Raw genomic sequence first — 23489 nt, 5'->3', positions numbered from 1 at the left:
CTTTGCACCCGCCCCGCACAATTTCTTTACGCTGTTTCACGGGGGGTGAACATGAGTATTTCAAAACTCTTGACTCAAATTTAAAAACGTGCTGGCTGATCAAAAGATGGATAGCGTTATCCACCAGATAAATCACTACCCAGCGAACAAGACAAGTAAGTTTTGTAAAATTTCGGAATCCTTTAAAATACTGAGCTAATCTTGAAGTTCAAAAAAAAATTCTAAAAAGATAAGTATTCGAGGAACCAATTGCGTTTTCGACTGGAGAGAAATTTGTACAGTGGATAACGTTATCAACCTTTCGAACAACTGGGGCCTGAGAGTTAAACCAAGAAAGAATCCGCCTACCCAACAGGCGTCCCTGGCTGCCCCTTCTAACCTCATCAAATAAAGTATATATGTGCCCCCGAATTTCCTCGGCAGCGTCGGTATTTTTTCCGTATTAATTGTGGCGAGAACTTTGTCTTATTATTGTTCAATCCATGAGCATCCCTTTAGCAATGGAAGCCACTTAAGTTTTGATCTTTCTTTCCATAAAGGTCCAGCTTCAGTTGTTTAGTGTGTTTGCCACAGACCTCGCAACAGGCACAGGATGTGCAGCTCATCTGCGCCGCGATGTTGGGGTCAGCAGACTCATGTACATGCTAAAGACATTTTATCGGCTTTCCAGTGACAATGAATTTGAAAAAGGTAAACGCACATTAAGATTACTTTTTTGTAGACATGTGGTAGTTCTTTAGTGTACTTCGCAGCCGTTTTTAGGCTCGTCACGCAACGGCTGCGAAGGAGACTAGTAGTTCTTACCCTTGTTTTGTTTCCGACAATAATGGAAACAATCCTTGACCAAGGGAGATTCGAAGGCACACTACGTGATACGGCTTAATTCAAAATGGCCGCGCGAGGTAACTTCAAAAGAACATGGGCGGTATGGATGTCCAATTAATTTGCGAATTTTCTTCCACTTGATAAAAATGTATACAAATTTCTACTTTTTTCGTCCAACGTTACAACAATTTGTCATAACGATAGACGTTCTGAGTTTAAGTGACTGGAAGAGACTATCCTAACGCTTGTAATAACAAATTAGTAACATTTAAAATATTTATAAAGGGGATGTTATTCCATGATTTTTGCATCATTTGTACCCTTATCTTCCAAATGATCCGCGTCTGGATCATCGTTTCCTCTGACCTGCCTTACTTTATTATTATTGTTTACTGTACAGAAAACACAGCTCCAACAAATGAAGAAATCCTTTCTCTGAGAGCATTTTTGCTGCTATTGGTAAAACAGTTAGTACTAAAGGTAAGTTCGCAACTAACACCAATCATTATTTATTCAAAATATTTCTCCGTTTCTGATTGGGTCAAATCTAACGGCTAATTCGTCATAACCTGCAAGAGTTGTCTAAATTTGAAAAACTTTTGCAATATCCGGAAAATGACGTCAGTACTACGGGGTAATAGCCAGAAAAAGGGACGGCAACCGACAAGTCCTGGGGATGAGGTTGCGTTGTTTTGGTAGAGCAAGGCAAGATGGCGCAACGTTTCACTCGTTTCGTGAAGAAGAAATAGCCAAACTACTATCTAAAAACAAAGCAAGAATGCAACTAGACCACGATTTCTTACATTGGCAATTTTTTTTTTACACTTGTTTTCTCGGGTATCGTGAAAAAGGTCTATTTCCGTCATATTGTCCTTACATTCCTAAAAAGATTTCTTTTTCTCCTAAAACGCCTTTTTTGAGTTGCGATGTGTTCGCCTTTAATCATTTTATAACTAGATCTTCGCATAGATTAGCCTGCGTAGCAGATGGGTTTTTGGGGTGTTTTACGTTTTTTATTCGTAAAGTAAAGAGAAATTCTCTGCCTTTCTCCCTCGCCCCCTCCCTCACCGTTTTCTCGTGCGGATTTGTCTCTTACTTTGCGACCACAAACAAAAAACTCACCAAAAAACCGCCGTCTGCGCTGGCTAAGGGAAGGGCGGAATCATAAATTATGCAACTTTAGCTTTTTTGAAAAGAAAAGAAAACGGCAGAGTTCTTAAAATTTCAAAGCGATCTCTTTCCTTGAGAATAGGATCACATGCTAATGCGTTGTAATCGTGCTTTTTTCTGTGTTCGTAGGACAAAGGCATCACGGAAGAAGAATTTCAAAGCGTCCTATCCTACCTTATGATAACAAACGAGGTATCAGTATTTTAGCTTACTTTTAGTACTTGTCATTTTCTTCCTAATCTTTTGTAGTGGCTGAGTGTTTTAATGTCGAAGTGTCGTGCTACAAATTTGTAGGCTGGTCATTTCACAGAGTCGCTCCCACCGACAGGAAATTGGCTTTATTCCCCCCACCCCCTCCACTCCCATGTGTACATGTGGGCACTGGTGATCTGACATACTAGCATCCTGTTTCTATTTCTACATGCTTGATTCTTCAGAAATCACAATATGCTGCACCTCTGTTGTTCCCGTATGCGATATAAGGGCCTCTATTCAAGGAAATCAAGATGCAAATGCAAATGTTGTTCCGGGTAGAAGGGTCATTCGCCTAACCGCTCCACTCTTCCTACATTTCCTTTCTAAACCTTGCGAAGCATATACATGCGAAACAAAAAGTTGGCCCTGCTAAAATAAGGCGGATCACCCTTTTTCGATGTGAGGGTCACCCTCCCAGCCGGACAACGTTTCTCCATATAAACACTTTGACTCGCCCAGCCCGGTCTACTCGGTCAAGGGAAGACATTTAGAGCATGCGCGAGAGCTGTTGGCTTGGACAAAAGGGTCAAAATGTTTCCCATATTAACACTCGTTAAAGTTGACTCGTCTGGGAGACTCTCCCCCAAGACGACTTATCTCCTTATAAACGGGGCCTTAGATACGAACGCAACTTAACAAAGGGCCACCATTACATTCTCGTATAAAGTAAGGAACAGTCCATGTGTTATTTGAGCGCTTCTTAAGAATGACGCCTCTTCTGTTTCCCTGTATAAATGGCCCTACTTGTGTGTTCCCTTATGTTTACTCTACATTTTAGTGATCTTAGTAGCAGTGTGAAAGGTTTGAACCCAGGAGTCGCTTCATAAGTAGGTTGTATCACGCCAGTTGATTGTATTTTAAAACTCTGGTTCTTGACCTGATTGGTCAATTAAGTTGCGATGTTATTGGTCGTCTGTCATTTAGCCGTGATGTGGTTGGCTATGAAGACTCGTAGTGTCTTTGGTGCGTTTCGATCCGTCTATTGTCACAGTTAAACCGCTGTCGTTTATTGTTATAGTCAAATTGTCAGTTGTCCAGTCGTTCTGTCGTAGTTAGTTTTGCTTGCTTCAATAAGTGGTTTGTACGGTGCCGGTAACTGTAATGTATAAACAAAATTGATTTTTCTTCAGGAGGAGAATCTTCTAGATGTTCTTCAACTGGTGCTATCAATAATGACCGAGCAGCCAGATATTTGTATCGCTGTCTTTGATAAAGTTGATGGTCTGAGGTAAGCTAAGCAGGTACTCTACTCTCAGTAGGCAGCGTAGCCTAGTGGTCAGTGCGTCGGGCGTATATATACCTGCCCGAGTTAGTCGTCATTTTTCTGCATATACTTGTTTTAAGGTAGATTTCGTTTCACCTCAGTGTGTACTATTTGACCCCTTAGTTTTTACTCGTTTTAGTTTTCTGAGCTATTTGTTTTATTTGCGTTCAACAGAGTTCTATTTCGTTTCCTGGACATGAAATCCGAAGCGGTTAGAGTTTATGCTTTGAAGATTGTTGGCTGTTTTCTTCAGTACTGTCCAGCCAAGTAAGTGAATTAATAAACTACCTTACTCTTCTCAATTTAACCTAGGAAATATCGATTTAAATGAAGACATGTTCGTCGCAGTGGTAATTGCAATTCAAGCAATTGCAAATAAACCCGAAAAACAATTTTGGGACTTCAACGCTATTCGAACCCATGGCCTCTGCGTTAGCGCAATAGTGCTCTACCACCAAACTGAGCTATGAAGATTCATACATTGGGAGCAGGCCAATTTGTTGAGTTCGAAACAAGAATATGATGTGAACTGCGGAAATACAAAATTAAATGAACAAAGGGAGAATGCCTTGATCATTAAATTCAAATTTCATTTCAATGTGAATTTCGACAGTTCACATCATCTTCATGTTTCTTGGAAATATTGTTACCGAATAAGGTTACTTTTGTATACTGTGTTTCCATTTCAGTGGTAAAACCAACTGCAATTTGCTCAGGCGTTTACGTGCATGTCGTTCCGTTTGCACGTATAATTTTCTTCGAGTTGTGATTAGTTCTTTTCAATTCACAATCAAGAGAAACGGGTATATGATCATAGTAGAACTGTATGAGGATCAGACCTTTTTACAGCATGAAGAAGAAAAGCTTTAGTGTGCTTTTACCACCAGCATCATGTTGTGTCGCTTGTTTTAATGATTTGCAAAATAAACGGGCATTTTATTCAGTTCTGATGCATATTTTTTTCCCCATAGGAGAAAGCAGGACTTGTTGGAACACTACAGTTTGTTTTCTTTGATCGGCGATAAGCTGATAAACCACTCTCTAACACTTACCACCTACAATGTGCTGTTTGAGGTACGTGTTGCTGCGTATAATGTGTTAGATGTCAACCTATCCTTTTAGTGGTCTGATAATTTGTTCTGTTTACCATATGTTTAGATCTTGGTCGGACGAGTGTCCAAACAAATAGTCAGCGGACACCACCCACAGCCAGATAACACCTTCATTTTGCAAAATACAAGTAAGTCACAGAAGTTACATAGCGATAGGTAGTTACTCATATGTTCATTTTGCAGTCAGTTCTGTTTTTTATACCCAATAGACACTTCTGTAAATGATAATGACATTTAAGTAACAAAGTCAAGTATTGTTTGGTGACACAGAAAGTCGTCCTTATGGCAAGAACAAAACTGCGGACCATTTTAGTTCAGACAGTCTGCCAGTGAGAGTATGTCGGTAGTTTCAGTATGCGTGATCAAATGGTGACAAGTGAAATTAGGGAATAATTTCACTTGTGCTTTGTCCAAATTCTAATAATTTCCGAGCCTTGGACAAAACGCAAGTGAAATTATTCACTAATTTCACGAGTGTACCATTTGATTACCTATAACATGTAATATGGGTGACAAATTACGTTCACAATCTAGGGTTTTTGACATATTTATCGTATCGATCGAGAACTCCACGCACTGAAAACTTTAGCGCTTAAATTTTGGATTAAGTTCCTGATTTTCAGAATTTTGCGACAAAATACCTGATAGAATCCTTCTTGATACTCTGATTCGTGTGTTTAGGTTTTCTAAATCGTCTTAAAACCTTGACGCCATCTTGGCACTGAAACGTACAGAACTTTGTAATTTTCATGTATAAATTATCAATTAACACTGATAAATTTTGCGTCAAAATTAAGGAATAATTTGTCACCCATGATATTACGATTAAAATATCTTCAGGACCCTTTTTTTCCTCTTGTAATAAGTAAAAAAACGTTGTGTGTGAACCGGTTTGGGATAAGCGTGACAAAAGTCTCAGGTCTGGGAAAGAACCTGTGTTCTGCTCGAGTTTGGGGTGCGTTTAACTCTCATTGTAAAACGTTACCAACCGAAGCGGGTGTGGATGGTAATTCAAATGTTGCTGTTTTGAAAACAGGTTTCCACTTTCCTATATTTTTTACAACTTATAGTTATTGGACGAAGGAAGAGACTTAAATTCGCTTGTGCGTTGGGTTGTTGTAAAGCAAATAACATCGAATGACTCTTTTTATGCTAAAAGTTGTCTTTTTTGTTTCTTTTTCTCTCTCCAGCTATGGCTCCAGTCATAGCCAAAATGCTTCGCAAAAACGAAGGAAAACATTGCAACGCTGTAGTGAAACTAACTCGGCAGGGAAGCTTCAGAGAACAGCGCACACCGGACGAGGAGAAGGTCGACCTCAAAAGAAAATTCTTGTCTGATCTTGTATTACTTCTTAACCACAGCAAAATAAATAGAAGGTAAAGTAGTAGACACACAACACTTTTAATGAGGGCACCCGTAAGGGTAGTGTTATTGGGCTTTATCTTTTAAATATCTTTCTAAATGATTTAGAGATCACACAGAATGATTGTAATTTTTTACATAAATATGCGGGTGATTCAACTATAGTTGCCTCAGTTTAGATTTTGTGGCCAGGTTTATGGAGTGGTCTCAGATCAATTGTATGACCTGCAGCCCAATTAAGTGTAAAGAACTCACCTTTCTTGAGATGGGTTAGAACGCAGATGCTGTCTATCCGCCTACTGCAGGTATACCACGATAAATTGCAAATCCTCGGAGTAAAACAATGTAAAGAATTGCTAATCCTCGGAGTGTACTTTCAGGAAGACTCACGGTTTGTTGACCATGTTAAAGAGAAGCTTACTAAAGCTAACAAAGGACTTTATATTTTAACATCTTTACGCAAAGAAGGGTATACAGTCAGTTAGAAATAGACCACTTATTTAAAGCTATAGTGTTGCCAAACTTAGTTTATGGTCTGCCGGAATATGGAGCCTCTGAGGCTAATTTTTGCAACTGTGCAATGTTTCATAGATAGACTGATGCTTCAAACATAATTATATTTCTCACAATGTAAACATCCGCGAGCTGTGAGAAAAACAAGGCAGAAGAATTTCTTGTCTGAGTCGGAAGGCCATTCTCTCTATCATATGCTCCCCAAAGCAAAGGAGACTGAGTACCAGCTGCGTCGTAGTTCTGTTCTTAGGCCGAAAATTAACACAAAGAGGTTTATGACCACTTTCATAGTCGTTTAATATTTGATTATAACTTAGCTAATGAGATTTTTTTACCTTTTTTTAACGTTTTTACCATGTCATCTTATCATTGTTACATTGTCTTTTTATTATAATATTCTTTAAAAATCTACAATTTCTTAGCTATTTATATTTTTTAATTCTTTTATTTTGTCATTATATCTACATTATATCTTTGTAACGTTTGGCTCTCTTATGAATCGTTTTTGTAACACAGAATACTGTATTTTTATTCTATGAAATGAAGACCTAATCCTGGTTATTATTATGATGATGCTGATGATGATGACTGCCGCTTAAAAGCTGGCCAAGCGTGTGTCCGCTAATTTTAGAAAGTCGATAATAGAGTGAGCTTGTAAATTAGAGTTTTAGGATCTTTTAATATTTCATCAAAATTTTAGTCTATGATGGTGGAATGTAAATTGGTCATATGTTAATAAAGATTTTTGTTGTTGTTATTATTATTATTTTACACGAACTTTATTTTCCTTCTTCTTCTTCGTGGCCTTTCGGCGGTACGGGTTTGGGAACAGGGGCGGGGCGTAGAAGGCTGTTAAAAGAAAAGACATCGTGTGAAGCAGAAGTGTAACTGGAAGCATCACTAACGCCAATTTTTCTTCTTCGCACAGTCTTATTCTCCAATTGTCGTGTTGGCAAGAGTGGCTTTTCACTTTGGCTCACTTGGAACCTTCGAATTCAGGTAAAGATATTAAGTTGAGAACACTTACTTAACCGCGCGCGAGGTTTAAGAAATTGCTCAGAGGACCTTCAGATAAGTGGGTTATTTCAAGGAGACAGATAGTTTTCTTTTTTATGCTATGTGCCCTCGTGAAATTGCTCTTCGTTAAAAAGTGTTTGGATAAAATAGCGTTGAGGAAACTGAAAATGGATTAGAACGCGGTTTTGTTGAACACTAGCTAAACTTCATTTTAATTACGAAGCCCATTGTTTTTATCGCACTTTTGTTTAGTCTTGCCATCTGAAAGTGTCGAGTTAAACCTTTTCCAGCCCCTTAACCATCGGTTATGATCCACCTAATTCGTTTTCCATCTTGGGTCGCCTTTCCAAACGTGGCTACGTGAGCTTTGTTCAGTATAGGCCATAACTGTCCTTTCTTGTAATGTTGTATCTTTTTAAAAGGATTTAATTCCCGCATTTTGAAATGAAAAGTCACTTATTGACCTTTCTTGTGGCTGTATTTCAGAGGAAACCCGAACCACCGACACTGTTTTCTGTTTGTTTCGGATGCTGCTTCATCACGCCTTTCAAGAAGAGCGTGAAGGCTGGAGAATCTGGGTGGACACGCTAGCTATTCTGCATGGCAAGGTACTGTACCATGATATTGGATCAATTTAGGTTTCTGGGAAACTGCCCACCTACCCCTCCCTCAAGCTAACATTAACACTTAATTCTCACTTTGGACAAAATGATGTCTTAGGGGAGGGGTAGGTGGGCAGTTTCCCAGAAACCTTATTTGATCCAAGTAGTCTTCATCAAAAAGGCCTTCAGTGCCACTAGGCACGAACAGGATACCCTTTTATAGGAAATTAACGTTACAGAAATGAATGCGACTAAAATTAACGTTCATGAAGCGTTAATTTCCTATAATAAGGCAGGTGAGCTGAGGTGGTCTTTATCAAAACTTGGAAAAAAAAACAATCGTGGAAGGGTCTATTGCCGGTTTTGGTTATTTGTTTACAGGTGACATCATTTGAAAGAGGAAAAGGAAAGACCACTCCCAAACGCACAGCGCCAACTTCCCTTGCTAATGTAAACAGCCAAGGTAAACGCGTGGATGAAGCTGTTAAGTCTGCTACAGACGTGAAATCTCCCGCGTCTAACTCCACAGACAGTGACAATGACAGGAGAAAATTTTTTCAATCGTTACTGCAAAGCAAAAATGGACCCAAAGTTGATGCTCTTCCTAAGACCATCCCTGAGGAGATCGAAAGTGGTCCTAACTCTCTTGCTAAAGCGCAAGGAGAGACTACTGCTAAGACCCTTCTTGAACAGAACGAAAGTGGCCCTGGGTCCCCTGAACAGGGCCAAACAGAAACTACTGAAAGGACTCTTCCTGAGGAGAGTGAAAATGGCCCTAACTCCACTGAAAAGGGGCAAGAAAAGTCTACTGGAGAGGATACAAAGGACGAAGCACACACGATGGATGTACAGGACGTAAATAATAGTGAATGTAATGAAGAGGATAGGTCCCCTAGCGTGAAGGACTCTCTCAGTTCTACAGGTTTAGGCTCTGATTTAAGAGGAGCTGAGGAAGCTGAGGAGCCAACGGGCCACGAGGAACCTAATGAAGGGGTTAGGGAAACTACGGATGTTAGAGAATCTGAAGAGAAAAATTCAAGTGACATCCTTCGTTCTAAATACTTTGCTAATCAAAGTATTCACAACGAAAAAACCGCTGCAGATGCAGCTGAAGATGTATCGAGTTTGACTTCAGTTGAAGATAAGTTAAGTGATGACAAGCAATCTGATGCAAAATTTGACGGAGTTGAGAAACCGATCGTTGGAGATACCGAGACTTTACCCAAGGCTGATGAAAGTGCCAACGAACCACAAGTAAGCGAAAGAAAACATGAAGACAATGATGATAAGGAAAGTCTTCAAGACTCTGGGAATCAGACAGAAGTTAGTACTTCGCCGCCTGAAACAGCGACTCAGAAAAACACAAATTCAAGCGAAGGTCAAAATTTATTTTACGAGAAAGATAAAGCGAAAGATGTTGATAATAGTCTTACTATTGCAGTAAAGAGTTCCTATATTGGGACTGCAAGCGAAGTGCGCGAGGATGCGCAATCAGAAAAGGATGTTAAAGAGGATAGTGACTCTCAAAAGAAACTTGTTACGTCAGATATCGCTCCAAGCGAAGAGCAAATCGTCTCTCAATCAACGGAAAATAGTATTCAGAAACCGACTGTCGAGTCGTTAAATAACGATAATACAAGCCAAGCGAGTTCACCTAACACACATTCGGAGACTGGGACTGAGTCCAGTCCAACCTCTACTCCTTCTGCCACGTCGGCAGCCACAAGTAACGCAGGCTCACCTGAGCAGAAACCAACTTACAGAGCACATGTAAATATTCCTGAATACTTATGGTCGCCTATTCACCAGAGACTGTTAGGGGATTTGTTGTTTGCTATCGAGGCTGATGTCCAAGTTTGGAGAAGGTAAGTTTTAGTGGCGAAAGCGGTACCTAACTACCCGAATTTTAGAAAAGGAATCGTAAGTTACATTTGATGAGGAATCTTAACGTGAATAGGAATGAAATTACAACTAAATGCTCGGGGATTATCTTAATTTATGTAGAATAAATTATGGTATAGGGAAAACTAAGTAGCAGTAACTACGTCATGAGACCAAAAGTTCGTGTGTCAGTCGCGTTTTGTCAGCATTTTGCATTCCTTTTTTTTGTCTTTAAAAGTATTCCAGGTTTTCAAGATTCCTTTTGATGTTGAAGCCCCTTTTGAATAACTGACTGCCGCTGTAGAAGAATTAGAGCAAAGGAGCCATTCGCCATTTGCACACCTCCCATGATACACCTTTTTTGCCCACCGCCCCCACCCCCCCAAAAAAGAAAAACATTTTGCATAATTAGTGTCTTCAGTTTCTCTTGGAATGGCTGAAATACCCATGGGAAATAAAATACAAAGGTTATGCCTTTTTTTTTTAGGGGCGGGGAGGGGGAGATGTGCAAGTGACGAATTATTTTTATTGCAAAAACACAAATACAGGTTTAAAATGAAAGGGTTTTTAAGTTCTTGATCAGTACATGGCAATAATGAAAGTAAACGAGCGTTTTGTCACTCATCTATGCTAAACGAGGAAGCTACTGGGCTACTAGTATTTGTGTTATCCATATTTTTCCTATTCTTCTTGTGTATTTAATGTGCTCGTTTTGAATGTCCAAGAAATAACTTTGTGACCTTGTTTTCAGCCACAATCGTAAAACTGTAATGGATTTTGTCAACGCCAAAGAAAATGGGACATATCTGTGGAACCTGGCTCATTTTGTTTCGGTGCTCGCAGATAACGTCATTTTTTGCTGCGGGGATCTTCTCCCTCTGCTCTCCTCCGTCACATCACGTGATTATGGCCAAGATGTCATCGAGCCGTGCGGTGGCATGTCACTGGAAACGAGTTTCTCGTTCCTCAATCGGGTTATGTCTCTTGTGGATGTGATAGTATTCACCAGTTCCCTCGCTTTTAGCGGAGTGGAGACTAACCGGAACTTGAGCACGGGTGGATTTTTGAGACAGTGTTTGAGATTAGGTGAGTGAATGTAAATCGTGAATATGCCATGGATCAATTTAGGTTTCTCGAAAAACTGCCCCCTACCCCTTCCCTAAGCCAACATTTTGCCCTAAGTGAGCGGTAAGTGTTAATGTTGGCTTAAGGATGGGGTAGGTGGGCAGTTTCCCAGAAAATCTGATTTGATCTTAGGCCATTTCCGGCCGTTTCCTAGTTACATAAACTCTCACTATCGAAACGAGGCTAAGTTCAAAACCTTTTTTCGGAAAATGAATTTTATTAGCATGAGAATAGAAAATATTTTTCATATCAAAACTTCGCACTTAGCTTCGCTTTGACACAGAGCTTTGGGATAACTCGGAAATAGCCCATTAGGCTGACTGAAACTTATAGGCAGTATAGACAGTGCCCACACTGTGTACTAGGCAGGCCGTTAGACACACAGAGACATAGGTGGAGGCAGCCATTCATTCATTGCAAAGTCACTGTAAATTTTAAACATTATATCCTCCTGTCTTGCTACTATCTTTAGATAGGTTACCTCTAATTTTGCTTGTCCGAAGGCCGATTATTTTGTTATTCCAGAGTCTGCCCTCTTAAGCCTTGATTAATTATAGCTATATTGTGTTACTCTTATATTTGTTTGTCTGTGCAGTGTTCTGTTGTGCGGCGCGTAACCGCTTAGTCTGTCGACAGCGTAACAGACCCATTCTACCACTAATCACAAGCGGGAAACTTGGAAAGAAGGCGCTCAAGGAAGCGAGAGAGGCCATCAAGACCCTGATAGCTTCAACAAAACCGCCCAGTGAACAGGTATGTAACAGAGGCTAGTGTTTTATTTTTTTTCTTTTTGTCGTGGAGATAAGTATGGCCATGTAATGCACCTATCAATGTAAACCCCGTGGGGGGGGGGGGGGGGGGGGAGTGCGGGCAAGGGGTGGGGATTTGACAAATTTTAAAATTTTTCGATCAAATTCCCCAGGGTGGGAAACGAAAGGTCAATCAAAAGTGTCAAAAAAGCCCCCACCCCAGGGGAAAAAGTCTAAACAAACAATGCTATAATACTGTATAAAACGAATAAAAGAACATTTCAAACACGTTGTTACTACTTTTATTTACGGTTAACGGAAGCTCCATTAAATTACTCGCTGTAATTATTCTCTCTCCACCAGCATCTCTTATCTTGAACAACAAAATCACCCCAGGAAGATTGACCGTGCTATATAATATTAATAAAACGTAAAATGCTTTATAACATCTGCTCAACATGTCGGAACAGGTCTGATCAGTGACCCATAAAAAATCCTCAGACTTTCATGGTGGAATTCGATTTCAATCGAGTTTTACAATCAGATGGGAACTTGAAGATAAAAACTTCCTCAAAATAGACATTATCTGTTTAGATGACAGTTTAAAGTATCGGATTATGGTGATTAAAACAAATGAAAACTTCATACCTTTCTCCAAAACGTGACTTTCAGGAAGCCTCGAGGGACGGACTAGGTAACTGCTTCTGAATTGATACCAGGCTTCTGTCGGTCAAAGTCAAATGTCCCGACCCCGGGGTCGCTTCACACGATCAAAAGCCCGACAGAGGGGATAGTCCCAGGCATCAAATCCCCTCCCCTTGCCCGCACTCCCCCCCCCCCCCCCACGGGATTTACATTGATAGGTGCATAAGGTTGCCTGCGATGTCGTTTGCGGCTTTGGTGTCACTACTTTCTCCTCCTCAGGTTTTACTCAGTTCCAAAGGCTTAGTGGGGAGCACGGACTTTTAAAGCGGGGTACTGGAGACGAATGAGAAGCGCGAGTGAGGGATGATGGGAACAAACGCCGAGTGCGAGCGAGGAGTGATGGCCCCCTTCCCGTCACTCTCTTCGCCCCGTGTTCCTTCATAATTAATTCATATATTCCCCAAATAAGTGATCGCGCACGACAGGGGACGAGGCAGGTGTCACTAATCTGTTGCCGCGCAGTCCGTTCCTTTCAAATTCAATAAGATCAAGACACACATGAAATTCGATATTCGTTTGTGTCCAAATACATCGCCAGTGCAGAGTTAACGCCCAGCTTGATCCCAAATAGAGATTTGTTTCCTACGGGAAAAGCAGCCTTATCGTGTGGTCATCTCATCTTCTCTCGGATGTGCGCTTTCAACATGAAATGTCATGATTTGGCAAGCAGTGAAGACAGCTTCTTCACACTGATGCTCTTCCAAAGGAGTATTGAGGAAAGGTATTGATAGAAAAAAGGACAAAAAGGGAGTGTGAGAGAGAATTCAAACGAAAGCCAAATAGTAATTAAACAGGCTACTCACAACTTTTAAGATCTGCTCTGATGAAAGTGTGAAACACAAAACGTCTTTAAGCCAGTTGACCTTCTTTTAACTCAACTGATGTCAAATGGAAGGGTACTATTACACAGTACTGCAAAATTGTTTTCAGGGGTTATCAAAATGACAAAGCGTAATTTGCACGGCTAAATAATTCCTATTTTTGTTTTTCTTTTGCGTTTCAACTTTTTTGTGACGCCATTGCAATTAGATGTATTTAAACTAACCAGAAGGGAAGGACACGAGAGAAAAGAAATGATTAGGAAAATGTCTGCTTGATTATTTCAGGACATGGTCCAGAACATTCCTGGTCACATGACTACTGTGACAGACCCAGAGAAACTGCTTCAAGAGATGGATGTGAATCGGTTACGCGCTGTGGTGTATCGGGACTTCGAGGATAGCAAACAGTCGCAGTTTCTGGCCTTAACAGTCGTGTACTTCATTGCTGTAATGATGGTGGCTAAGTACAGAGATCTCCTTAAATCTGAAGACTCTGATGCCAGAGCAAGATTTCATACTAGTCCAGGTGCGTTTCTGATATGCGATATGTTTCGTAGCGAAATGAGCCTCGAAAAGTGGTGCTTCACCTGAGACACCGAGAAGTGAGTTGTTTAACGAGGTAGAGTAGATACTTTAGAAGTGACTTCAAGGTTTAGGGATAACAGATTAAACACTCTTTCGAGTTTAAGGGGAGAAGGAGTGGCGTAGCGTAGCCTGCGAACATAGCCACTTGTACAAGTTTGAAAATTTTGCCGGCAAACCCGTGCACCCGGTGCGGAAAATGCTTTCCTCTCGCCGAGAAGCAGTGTGGCCAGGGGTTTCGAGTCCCGCCTGGACGTCAAAAATCAAATAGGTTTCGATTAGCAAAGAAAATCTTTAGTTTAAACTAAGTTGAACTCAAAATTTTTCTACCTTCAAACTCTTTTCTTTATTACTTTTTGCACACTATCATTAATAGTTATGTTTATTTTGCTTTATATGCGGTAATAATTCTTTATGTGTTGTAATAGTTTGCCTTTTGCCTGTAAATCTTGTACTTATTAATTTTTATTGTCATTGTAACTTAGCAGCACATTGTAACTCTCTGACCTACGCCATATAAGCCTCTGGCTTTCGCATCTTGTTATCGTTAACTTGTGCTTTGTGTACTTATTTATCAATAAAGAAAGTTGTAAGTTGCAGCACGCTTATTGGACACTTCTTTGCCGTTGTTGCCGACTACGACTTCAGTCTTCCCGAGTTTCATGTTTTATGGAGGACGTGAACACAAGACCACAATTTTTCTTCTTTTTTTTCTGTCCTTTAAAATCAACACCAGGAAAATTCCCCAACAGTAAAGTAAACAAATTGTATGAAATTAAATAAAGAGTAATAAAGATTAAGTGACGTTTTCGCGTTTCCGTCGTTTTTGCTTAAGTTCTATAATAACTACACAATGGCATTTCATTTCAGGTCCTCCTGCGTCGGAAAGTGAAGTTCAAGATGTGGATAGCCGATCACGAGCCGCCAGCTGGGGTGGTCAGCGGAGCGCTTCTGCAGATGTGGAGGAGGATGTATTCTCTTGGGACGAGGAACCGAGCATGCCCAGTTTGCTGAAAGGCTCAGTAGACTTTAGCCGGTTGAGTTTGTCGGAGAAGTTGGAGATTGGATTCAAGTCTTCTGGGTCCCTCCTCAAGGAAGTGTTGTTGGACTTCAGCCCCTTTCTTAGCAGGATCCTTATTGGCAGTCACGGACAAGAGCTGGTTTTAGAGGGACTTTCTTGCCAGAAGACGGACTCTATTGTCGAGCTAGTTATGTTGTTGTGTTCTCAGGAGTGGCAGAATTCTCTGCAGCGGTAAGCACGTCTTTTTTTGCTCCCACCCCAATCTCCTCGCCCGCCTTTATTACTCAGCGCGCCCAACCAAAACCGCCATGCTACGCAGGCTACCGCTCGGTTCGCCTCTTTCTTCCTGCTCGCCCCTTTACTCGCCTCAGTTTCTTTCTCCACTGAGGAGCCTGGTCCCTAGCAAGAGTTAGTTATCATATTTAACATTTTACGTTGCGTGATCGTGTATTTCGGTGATCCAATAGCATCCTTCAGTGATACACTTGGAGTACACATTTACTTACAACTACATCGTTAGATGTCTAATAGGTAACTTGAGATCAGCCGGTCCTTCTTCCCTTTTTCTTTACCCGTCCTCCTCAGAAAAAAAATAATTAAAACAAAATAAAGTAAAAAAAAAAAAACTGATCGCAGGTTATCTGCTAGGCTGTATGCAGGCTCGCTATCCTCGCCCGAAAGGCCTCCAGAGTGAACCAAGCGAAATGATTTGCGACAGGAGAGAACTGTAGCCCTTTTCACTCGCAGCTCGCTTTGCTGGCAGATAGAAAGCTTTCTTTAAGGTTAGATGTCTGAACGAAAACTTACTGAAAATTCTGTGTTTTGAAATCTTAAACAGGAATGGAGGAATGGCTTTTATGGAGCTGGTCAACGAAGGACGACTTCTGTCACACGCCATGCGCGAACGTATCGTCATGACAACCAGCGAGGCGTTTGTCATCGTGAATAAACTGGAGGAAATTTCCCGGCAAAAGCATATGCAGTTCGTTGAGCTGTGTCGCTTAACCGAAGCCACGTACTGCGAAAACGACAAATTACAGGATCAGCTTCTCCTTGCTACGAAAAGAAGAGACTTTTCGGTCGCTAAGAATGTCATTCAAAAGGTGAGAGCCTCTTAGGATTTACGGTAATCTCGCCACCAACGAAATCGCCACCAAGAAGTCTTCTGACTGCCACATAATAACTCTACAATAGTTGTCACAGTTTACTTACCTAGGATATTGGCCAAGTTCTTTTTTGCTTTTTTTTGGCCGAGAAGAAGTCGTGGTCAATAAAAACGCAAAAAATGGACGAGGCCAACATACAGCCATCTTGATCGCGGGACCATCGCGGGAAATCCCGCCCATCTTGCCCGCTCGCGGATTCAGCCATATAATAGCGGAGCTCCACGCGTGGGCGGAGCCCCATAGCTAAGTAAATGGACCCATTTCGGAAAATTTGGTATTCACGTGACCGTACAGCGACCGACCGACCGTCCGTCCGCACCACAGGCATACCAATGTAAAATAACTCAATCAACAGGGATGGCGTCCCAAATGCAACTCGAGGTTATTTTGGCGGGAAATCGCATAGTCACCCGAGTCATGTATAGCAGACACAACTAAAGAGTCAATAAAGACGAAAACGGAAAGCAGAAATTGTTCCTGTATCCGTGTTTTCTGAAGTATTAATATTAAGCTTAAACTAATTGTCATGTGCACAAATTTGGAATATTGCTAATTAGAAATATTATTGTTTTTCACCGTTCTCCGGAGTTGCCTTCGCTGCTTAGCCTTACACGAGTTTATATTTTTTTGATTCGTTAACGTAAAAAATAGTATCCTTTTTGCCATGACGGGTCGCTTGAATTACAGTCGTCATCGCTGTTTTTTTAGCCTTGGTTATACCCTCTTCACAAAACCATTAGCTCATTTACCTTTTTCTCTTCTATCCGTTAACAAGCCTATTGTTAGCTTGTTTTTTTTTTTTTCCAACCCTGTTTTTCAAAGCTTAAACTGAGTACATGTCAGCGGTTATTTTTTACTTGAACAGGTACTTGATATAATAACCAGTGAACATGGCGCATGGGCGGAGGAGCAGCAGCCATCAAGTGTGGAGTTTTACAAACTGGACATGTGGCAGGATGGCAGTCGACGGCGCATGCATTTTGTCAAGAATGAGTATGGCTCTAGTCACCCAGAAGCAACACTGTTGGAAGGAGTGGAGGGTAAGCAGACTCGTGTAATCCAAGGGGTAAAAAATCCAAATATATGATGATGATTCCTCTAAAAGCAGCTACACCATTAAAAGTTCTCCACTCTCTTAAGTTTTACTAACCTGCACCAACGTCATAATTAACAGCACCGAAGGAAAGCACTGTTTAGTAGCATTCATTCAAATCCTCAGTCTTTAGAATTTTACCCACAGAGCAATAGGCCTAGAACCTCCAATACGGCTAGCACCAGAGGAAAGTACTACTTGGTCAGTTGCTTCCATTTAAATGTGGTACCGCATAATTGATCGCAGCACGGGAAAGTACTGCTTAATCGTCTTCATACACAAAAATGCTTCGGTAGATTTATGAAAAAGTTAGCAAACAAATTCCATCCTATCACAGTAGCCGTAATAATTGTTTGGTGATTTTCGCGGGCATAACATTAAAACTTTAAAAATTTACTTCCATCTTTGCTATCCGTAGCAGTAGACAAACAGGAAACAATTTCAATGCCTAAATGTAGCGTTAAATGGAATTCAATCGATGTGAAGACACGATTCAGCTTTTTAAACAAATAGCAAATAGCATGACATGACCCCTTTACCTGCCTTGGAGTTGCCTAACGTTTGCTTTTAACCTCCTTTATGAGCACTGAATCCCTCTTCGGCGATGACTTTTCGCTTGATTCTGTAAGAAAAAAAAAGGATAAGTAAGTCATTATTTTTCAACTTTACTTCTAGGAGTAAACCATGATGTCTCAGCAAGCCCGCAACATTTAAACTTCGCTAAAATTTCATCCGCCAAAGCTGAAGACTCGTATTCTCTAGACGAAGAAGAAATCGCCGAAATGATCATCGAGGATCGGAACCTGGGCCGAGATGTTTCGGGTCACGTGGTGTTCACGACCTCCTGTCATTTAATTGCTCCGTGTGTGGTCGCCCCAGGTTCTTTGACCGTGACCTCTGAGGCTTTGTTCTTTGCTGTGGATGAGGAAAATCCGGAATATCAGAAATTGGACCCAAAGGTGCGTGTGTTTTTCTTTAAGACTTTGACGGCAATATAAAATTTCCCCTTCATTGTTTAACATTTACCCTGTGCAGCTCATTAGGGACCTCAAGCAACGAGAACGACGACGGCGGCAGTGAAAACGTCGCCAAATTTGCTTTCCTTCAAACTTAATCGAGTCCACTTGAACCAGCTCAATATGTCAAATGCAGGCTACTTTTCCTGGAGTTGAATTCCTAAGGATTTTATTCGGGTTCAAAAAGAGGAAGGAAATTTCGTTGTGGTATGTCCACGTCCTCCATAAAACGTCAAATTAGGAGGCTTCACGTCGTAGTCGTGCAGTGGACGTCAAAGAAATGTACTATAAAGCGTGATGCACGTGCAGAGCTGTTGTTTTGATCATTAAACCTGTTGTTTTTTGAGGTTGTCGTTGTGGTCGTCGTCGTAGTTGTCTCAGCTCCCTGTTATTTAGCAGTTAACCGTCGAGAGATAACAATACTCAATCTATGGGATTTTTGGCCCTGTGAAAGAGAAATGCGTTTTCGAAACCTCCTTTTCGTGTCAACAAAAACGCGTCGAATGCTCTGTGTCCTTACGAACGTTTTTCGCTTCCACTTCGACCGTTCAAGAAATTAAGCGATAGAACACGAACATCTGGCGATACGTTCTCGTTCCCAGGTTATTCTCGAATTAGAAGTTATCCATGCGCGTTCTTTGAATTGGTGAAACGGGACGCGCTTATTAGTTAAACCTTAAATAGCAAGCCTAAGGTGCTATTAAGGTATCTGCAGAAAACACTAGTTGTTGTGGTCCTCAGACAGTCTCTCGCTTCGCTGCCAAAGTTTCGCTGTCTATGAACCTTACAATCTTTTAGCATTATGTTTAAGAAACCATATTTTAAGGATCATTATAAATGCCTTTTTTAGTTATCTTTGTTTTAATAATAATAATAATTTACATGTATATAGCGCAAACCTCTATATGAATATATTCGGTTGCGCTTTACAACACCGCTATATTAAATTTACGTTAAAGGTGACTAAAGCATGAGAAACTATTAAAAACTACAAAAAAAGTATTAAAAACTATAAATTAAAAAAAAAAACCTATAATAAAAGGCAACAATTAAATCTATTTAATAGCTAAATTGAAAAAATGACTTTTAACAGCAGTCTTAAAAGTGTCCAGTGTCTTCATGTTGCGAATTGCCGAAGGTAATGCATTCCAGAGATAGGGTGCAACTGACTGGAATGCACGATCGCCAAGAGTTGGATGGGTCTTAATGCCTGGTAACTCGAAGAATATAGACTCATTTGACCTTAGAGAGTACCTGGATTGCTTTTTGATAGTAATGAAATCAATTGAGCTTGACCATGTAAGCACTTAAATGTCAAAAGTAGAATCTTAAACTTTATACGGTAATTTATTGGAAGCCAATGAAGGTGGAAAAACAATGGTGTAACATGGCAGAATCTAGGTGTTCTGGTGACCAACCGAGCCTCGGCATTCTGTATCCGTTGGAGTTTCATGATATGTGAATTCGGGAGGCCATATAGTAGACTGTTACAATAATCTATTCTACTGGTGATAAAAGCATGAACTAATGATTCGGTGACTGAACGACTTAAATATTTAGAGTAATTATACAGCCTTGCCACCCCGATACTCCCTTGCCACCCCGTTTTCTTGTATCTTTTTTTTGTTCTCGACCTATACATCGTTTTCACTCACGTTTTCAGTGGCTATGCCAATTTCTCGAGAGGAAAGAGTTCAGTAGGCCATTTCCGAGTTTCAAATTTTCCTGTGAAAATGAGGTTTATTGGCTGTTAGCCTCGCTTTGAAACTGAGGTTTGAGGCAATTCGGAATTGACCTATCGTGACAGGATGTTTTTGGTACACCAACATGTCCCCCGTGACGTCATGTGAAACGATCTATTGATAATTTGATTGTGAGGGCGTGACCAACTCCAACTACAAGTCACATTTAAAAGTCGTAAAATAGTTTCATTCCCCGCTTAGCCAAGAAGCCAAGTACGAAAACTTGCCTATTGCCTTCCGGCTTCGCATATAGACGTAAACAGGACGATTTTGGTAGCTCTTGAGGGAGTATCGGGATGGCAAGGCTGTATAATTACTCTTAATATTCCCGGCGCTGTCAATCTGTCCAGTCGTCCAGTCTATACTCGATATCAGTCGGTAACAGTTCAGATTGATCGTATTTCATAAGGGATCAATGGCCAATCGATCCCCCTTCGTGACTTGAAGCGATTGTTTCCAGTATTACTTTTTTCTCTTTCAGCTACTGAATTTTTATTACACCTAGTGATTATAACATTCAACAACTGTCAGTTTGTTTACTGTTTGTTGTTGTTATTATTATTATTGTTTTTGAAATCCCGCACACCCCATTTCATTCATTCCCGTATTTTTGTGAAGTTTGCGAGTCGAACAAATTTTCCAACTCTAAATTTTATCTCTTGGAGCTGTGAAATATTTTTAGTTTCCCTGACAAAATTCTTCGATCTAAAAAACAACCGACTAAGGTTTACTTTATGGTCAAGGGCTTTTAATAAATAACATTCCTTAGGCTCAAGTGAATGCAGTTTATTTTCCACGGCAGTCGGTAGCAAAATGATCTGCTCATCAGTAGTAATGTTATTGTAACAGCCTGCCACTAATGCACTAAGAAATTTATACGAAGAGCTCATCCTTTTTCCGTTGACGTAACACATGAAATTTTTTGGTTAAAAAATGAAAGCCCCAGTTTTGTCTGTCCAGCTTTGCCTTGATCGGTCCTCGGGGGCTTTCATTTTGTATCGTTGCGACTTCAGTGTTTCTCATATTCCAGCTTGATCGGCGTCGAAAAATCACTGAAATCAAAGTTGCCGTCTTGGTGAACATTCTATGTGTAGCCAACAGCACACAGTGAAATAATTTCGCGCAGTTAAAAAAAAAAAAACGTGCCAACAGTCCTCAATTGTGAAATGTCGTTGATGAATTTGTAGACGATCCTTTAGAGTAATCAGTTGCTCTCACTTCTGTGTTTTGAAAAGTTTTTATTTTTTCCCATTTTACAAAAAGGGATTTTAAGTATTTCTTCTTGGTTTTATTGTTTTTTTCTAGCGGGAGCATTGTTAGAACTTAAGAATTTTACTGCTACAGTTACTTATTTTTTGTTCACGCTTTATTTCACAGATATAACATGCTAACATCTTTTTTATTATCCAGCCAAATTTAATTACTCTGTTCCATTAATGCCCCCTCCAGTTTCGATGAGCACTTAACAAATGGTTCTTTAAATTGTCTAGATTTTTTTTCCGTATCTACTCATAACATTTTCGCTCCCTCTCTTTGAAGATGCCGCTTTAATTTTACTCTACATTCTTAACAGATTTGTGATTAAAAGTCACGCAACTTTCAATATTTCGCTCTCACATTAGTTAATTGCTTTTTTTATCTCAGTGGTAAGACTTTCGAGCAAATTAAAAAGTAAGTGCTTTTCGATAAGAAAGATTGTTAAATATGTCTTTGTTTATTTCATCTAGAAAAGAAAATAGCCGTTCAACAGGGACTAACCGTAACTTTAATTTTTAAATCAGGCGTTTTTTGTTTGTATTTTGTCATTATATTATTACGCATATTTTTTATTTTTCCCCAATAGCTTAAAAGTATGCCTCGAAAAGGGCTTTTTCCGATGATGACCTTGACTTGTGGGTTCACCAAATGGAAATATTGTTTTGACAAAAAAGAAGAATAAGAAAAAAAGAAAAACGAACCTTTTAACGAATTTTTCCTTTAAAATAAAAGTTTGCTAGACCCGGTACATACCTGTGTGACGTGATTAAAGCCAGTTAAAGAAGGACGATTTAGTTTAAATGTCCTTTGATGACTTTTTTAGTTCTGCCGGAATCAAGACCCTTAGGCTCGCTAAAATTATCTACCCAAAAGTTAAAGTTGCTAAATAAATAGTACCATGTGAAAGTACTGCTGAAGAGGTTTCATTTGAATGGTAACACCACAGGATTTCATCCACAGACTCAAAAGTTAGAACTACAAACTAAATAAATAGTACCATGTGAAAGTACTGCTGAAGAGGTTTCATTTGATTGGTAACACCATAGGATTTCATACACAAACTCAAACGTCAGAACTACATACTGAATAAACATGTGAAAGTACTGTCGAAGACTCCATCAAGGACTCTAGCAGTGAAAGAAAGAGTTCCCTTTGAATTACGTGATTCGGTCTTATTTTTACACGACAAATCAAGACCTCCAATTGATTTAGAAATGGTGGAAGTCGTTCTGTTGGTCTAATTTTCAGTGTTATTCGAAAAGGCGAACATTTAACTCTCCTGACGTTGGTAAATTTAATCATTAGAAGACATCAGATTGAGATGTAGTTCTTCGGTAATGACCGTTTCACTTAAAACAACGTTCTCTACCGGAGAGATTTTTAATTAAATATTTTATTCATCGTTCTGTGTAAAGTTTTAATAGTGCCTTGGTATAGACAACAAATTATTAATAATAATTCCTCTTAGATTTTTTTTTGCTCTTTTTTTTTTATCATCAGAACAGAGTTTCTGTTGCGTGATTTGGTTCTGGTTCTGGGAATATTTATTATTCCTTTTTTTCTTTTCATTTTAATACAACACCAGCCGTTTTTACTTGTGTTTTAATATTATATTAGCTGCTTGGCCGGTTTTTTCTTCTTTTATTGCGAACTTATCCTTACGCTAAGCTGGCACGCGGCAACTTGAATCAACACGCCTTGAAACTGACAGCTTGTCATCGCCGTGCTTTGAGTGGCTTTAGTTTTATTTTGAGTCACGAGCAAATAATATCGATGAATGTTTCATCATGAAAGCAAGCAATTATTCGCTCTGGTTAACCTGTTATGTGTCGAATTTATTTCATATTTGCTTCTCTTTATGCAATAAGCGTTTGGCATTTTCATGGACCGGCGAAAACTTTTCGCTTCCTCTGCTAGCTAGTTGAAACAGGTGTTCCATAATGAGGTGTATATGGAGTGTCGTCAAACGTTGGTTTTCCTTGAGGCGGGTGATTTCAAGCCCGATTACAACAAGTTAGCTTCATCTAATCCTTTGCTAAAAAATGGAAGCGTTATGAAAAAGCAGAATTGGTTGTTTTGACGAAATATTCAAGATGTCCCGGTGCCTTTTGCAAGCAGTTAGAGCTAAGAATGGGACTGTTTTGATTCAATGAGTCCTCGACGAGAGAGAACGCGCCATTTTATCATTCGATAAGGACAATTGATTATAA

The 23489-nt window shown here is 40.0% G+C and overlaps 1 protein-coding gene across 1 annotated transcript in view; it reads left to right on the top strand.

Moving 5' to 3' along the window:
- LOC140947412 (lipopolysaccharide-responsive and beige-like anchor protein) overlaps positions 1-23489 on the top strand; it is a 66724-nt gene that overhangs the window by 15991 nt on the left and 27244 nt on the right. Inside the window, exons 17-34 of the mRNA XM_073396503.1 lie at positions 540-690; positions 1226-1305; positions 2125-2187; positions 3381-3478; positions 3689-3781; positions 4486-4588; positions 4673-4754; positions 5817-6003; positions 7431-7501; positions 8006-8127; positions 8503-9986; positions 10754-11088; positions 11723-11880; positions 13688-13928; positions 14855-15236; positions 15844-16108; positions 17037-17211; positions 17940-18223. Of these exons, the coding sequence (XP_073252604.1) occupies positions 540-690; positions 1226-1305; positions 2125-2187; positions 3381-3478; positions 3689-3781; positions 4486-4588; positions 4673-4754; positions 5817-6003; positions 7431-7501; positions 8006-8127; positions 8503-9986; positions 10754-11088; positions 11723-11880; positions 13688-13928; positions 14855-15236; positions 15844-16108; positions 17037-17211; positions 17940-18223 (4374 nt within the window). The remainder of the gene's footprint in view (positions 1-539; positions 691-1225; positions 1306-2124; positions 2188-3380; positions 3479-3688; positions 3782-4485; positions 4589-4672; positions 4755-5816; positions 6004-7430; positions 7502-8005; positions 8128-8502; positions 9987-10753; positions 11089-11722; positions 11881-13687; positions 13929-14854; positions 15237-15843; positions 16109-17036; positions 17212-17939; positions 18224-23489) is intronic.

The sequence above is a fragment of the Porites lutea genome, chromosome 9, assembly GCF_958299795.1.
Source record: "Porites lutea chromosome 9, jaPorLute2.1, whole genome shotgun sequence".
Taxonomy (NCBI): domain Eukaryota; kingdom Metazoa; phylum Cnidaria; class Anthozoa; order Scleractinia; family Poritidae; genus Porites; species Porites lutea.
Note: the sequence above shows the minus strand (reverse complement) of the source record. Positions and strands in the feature narration are given on the sequence as shown.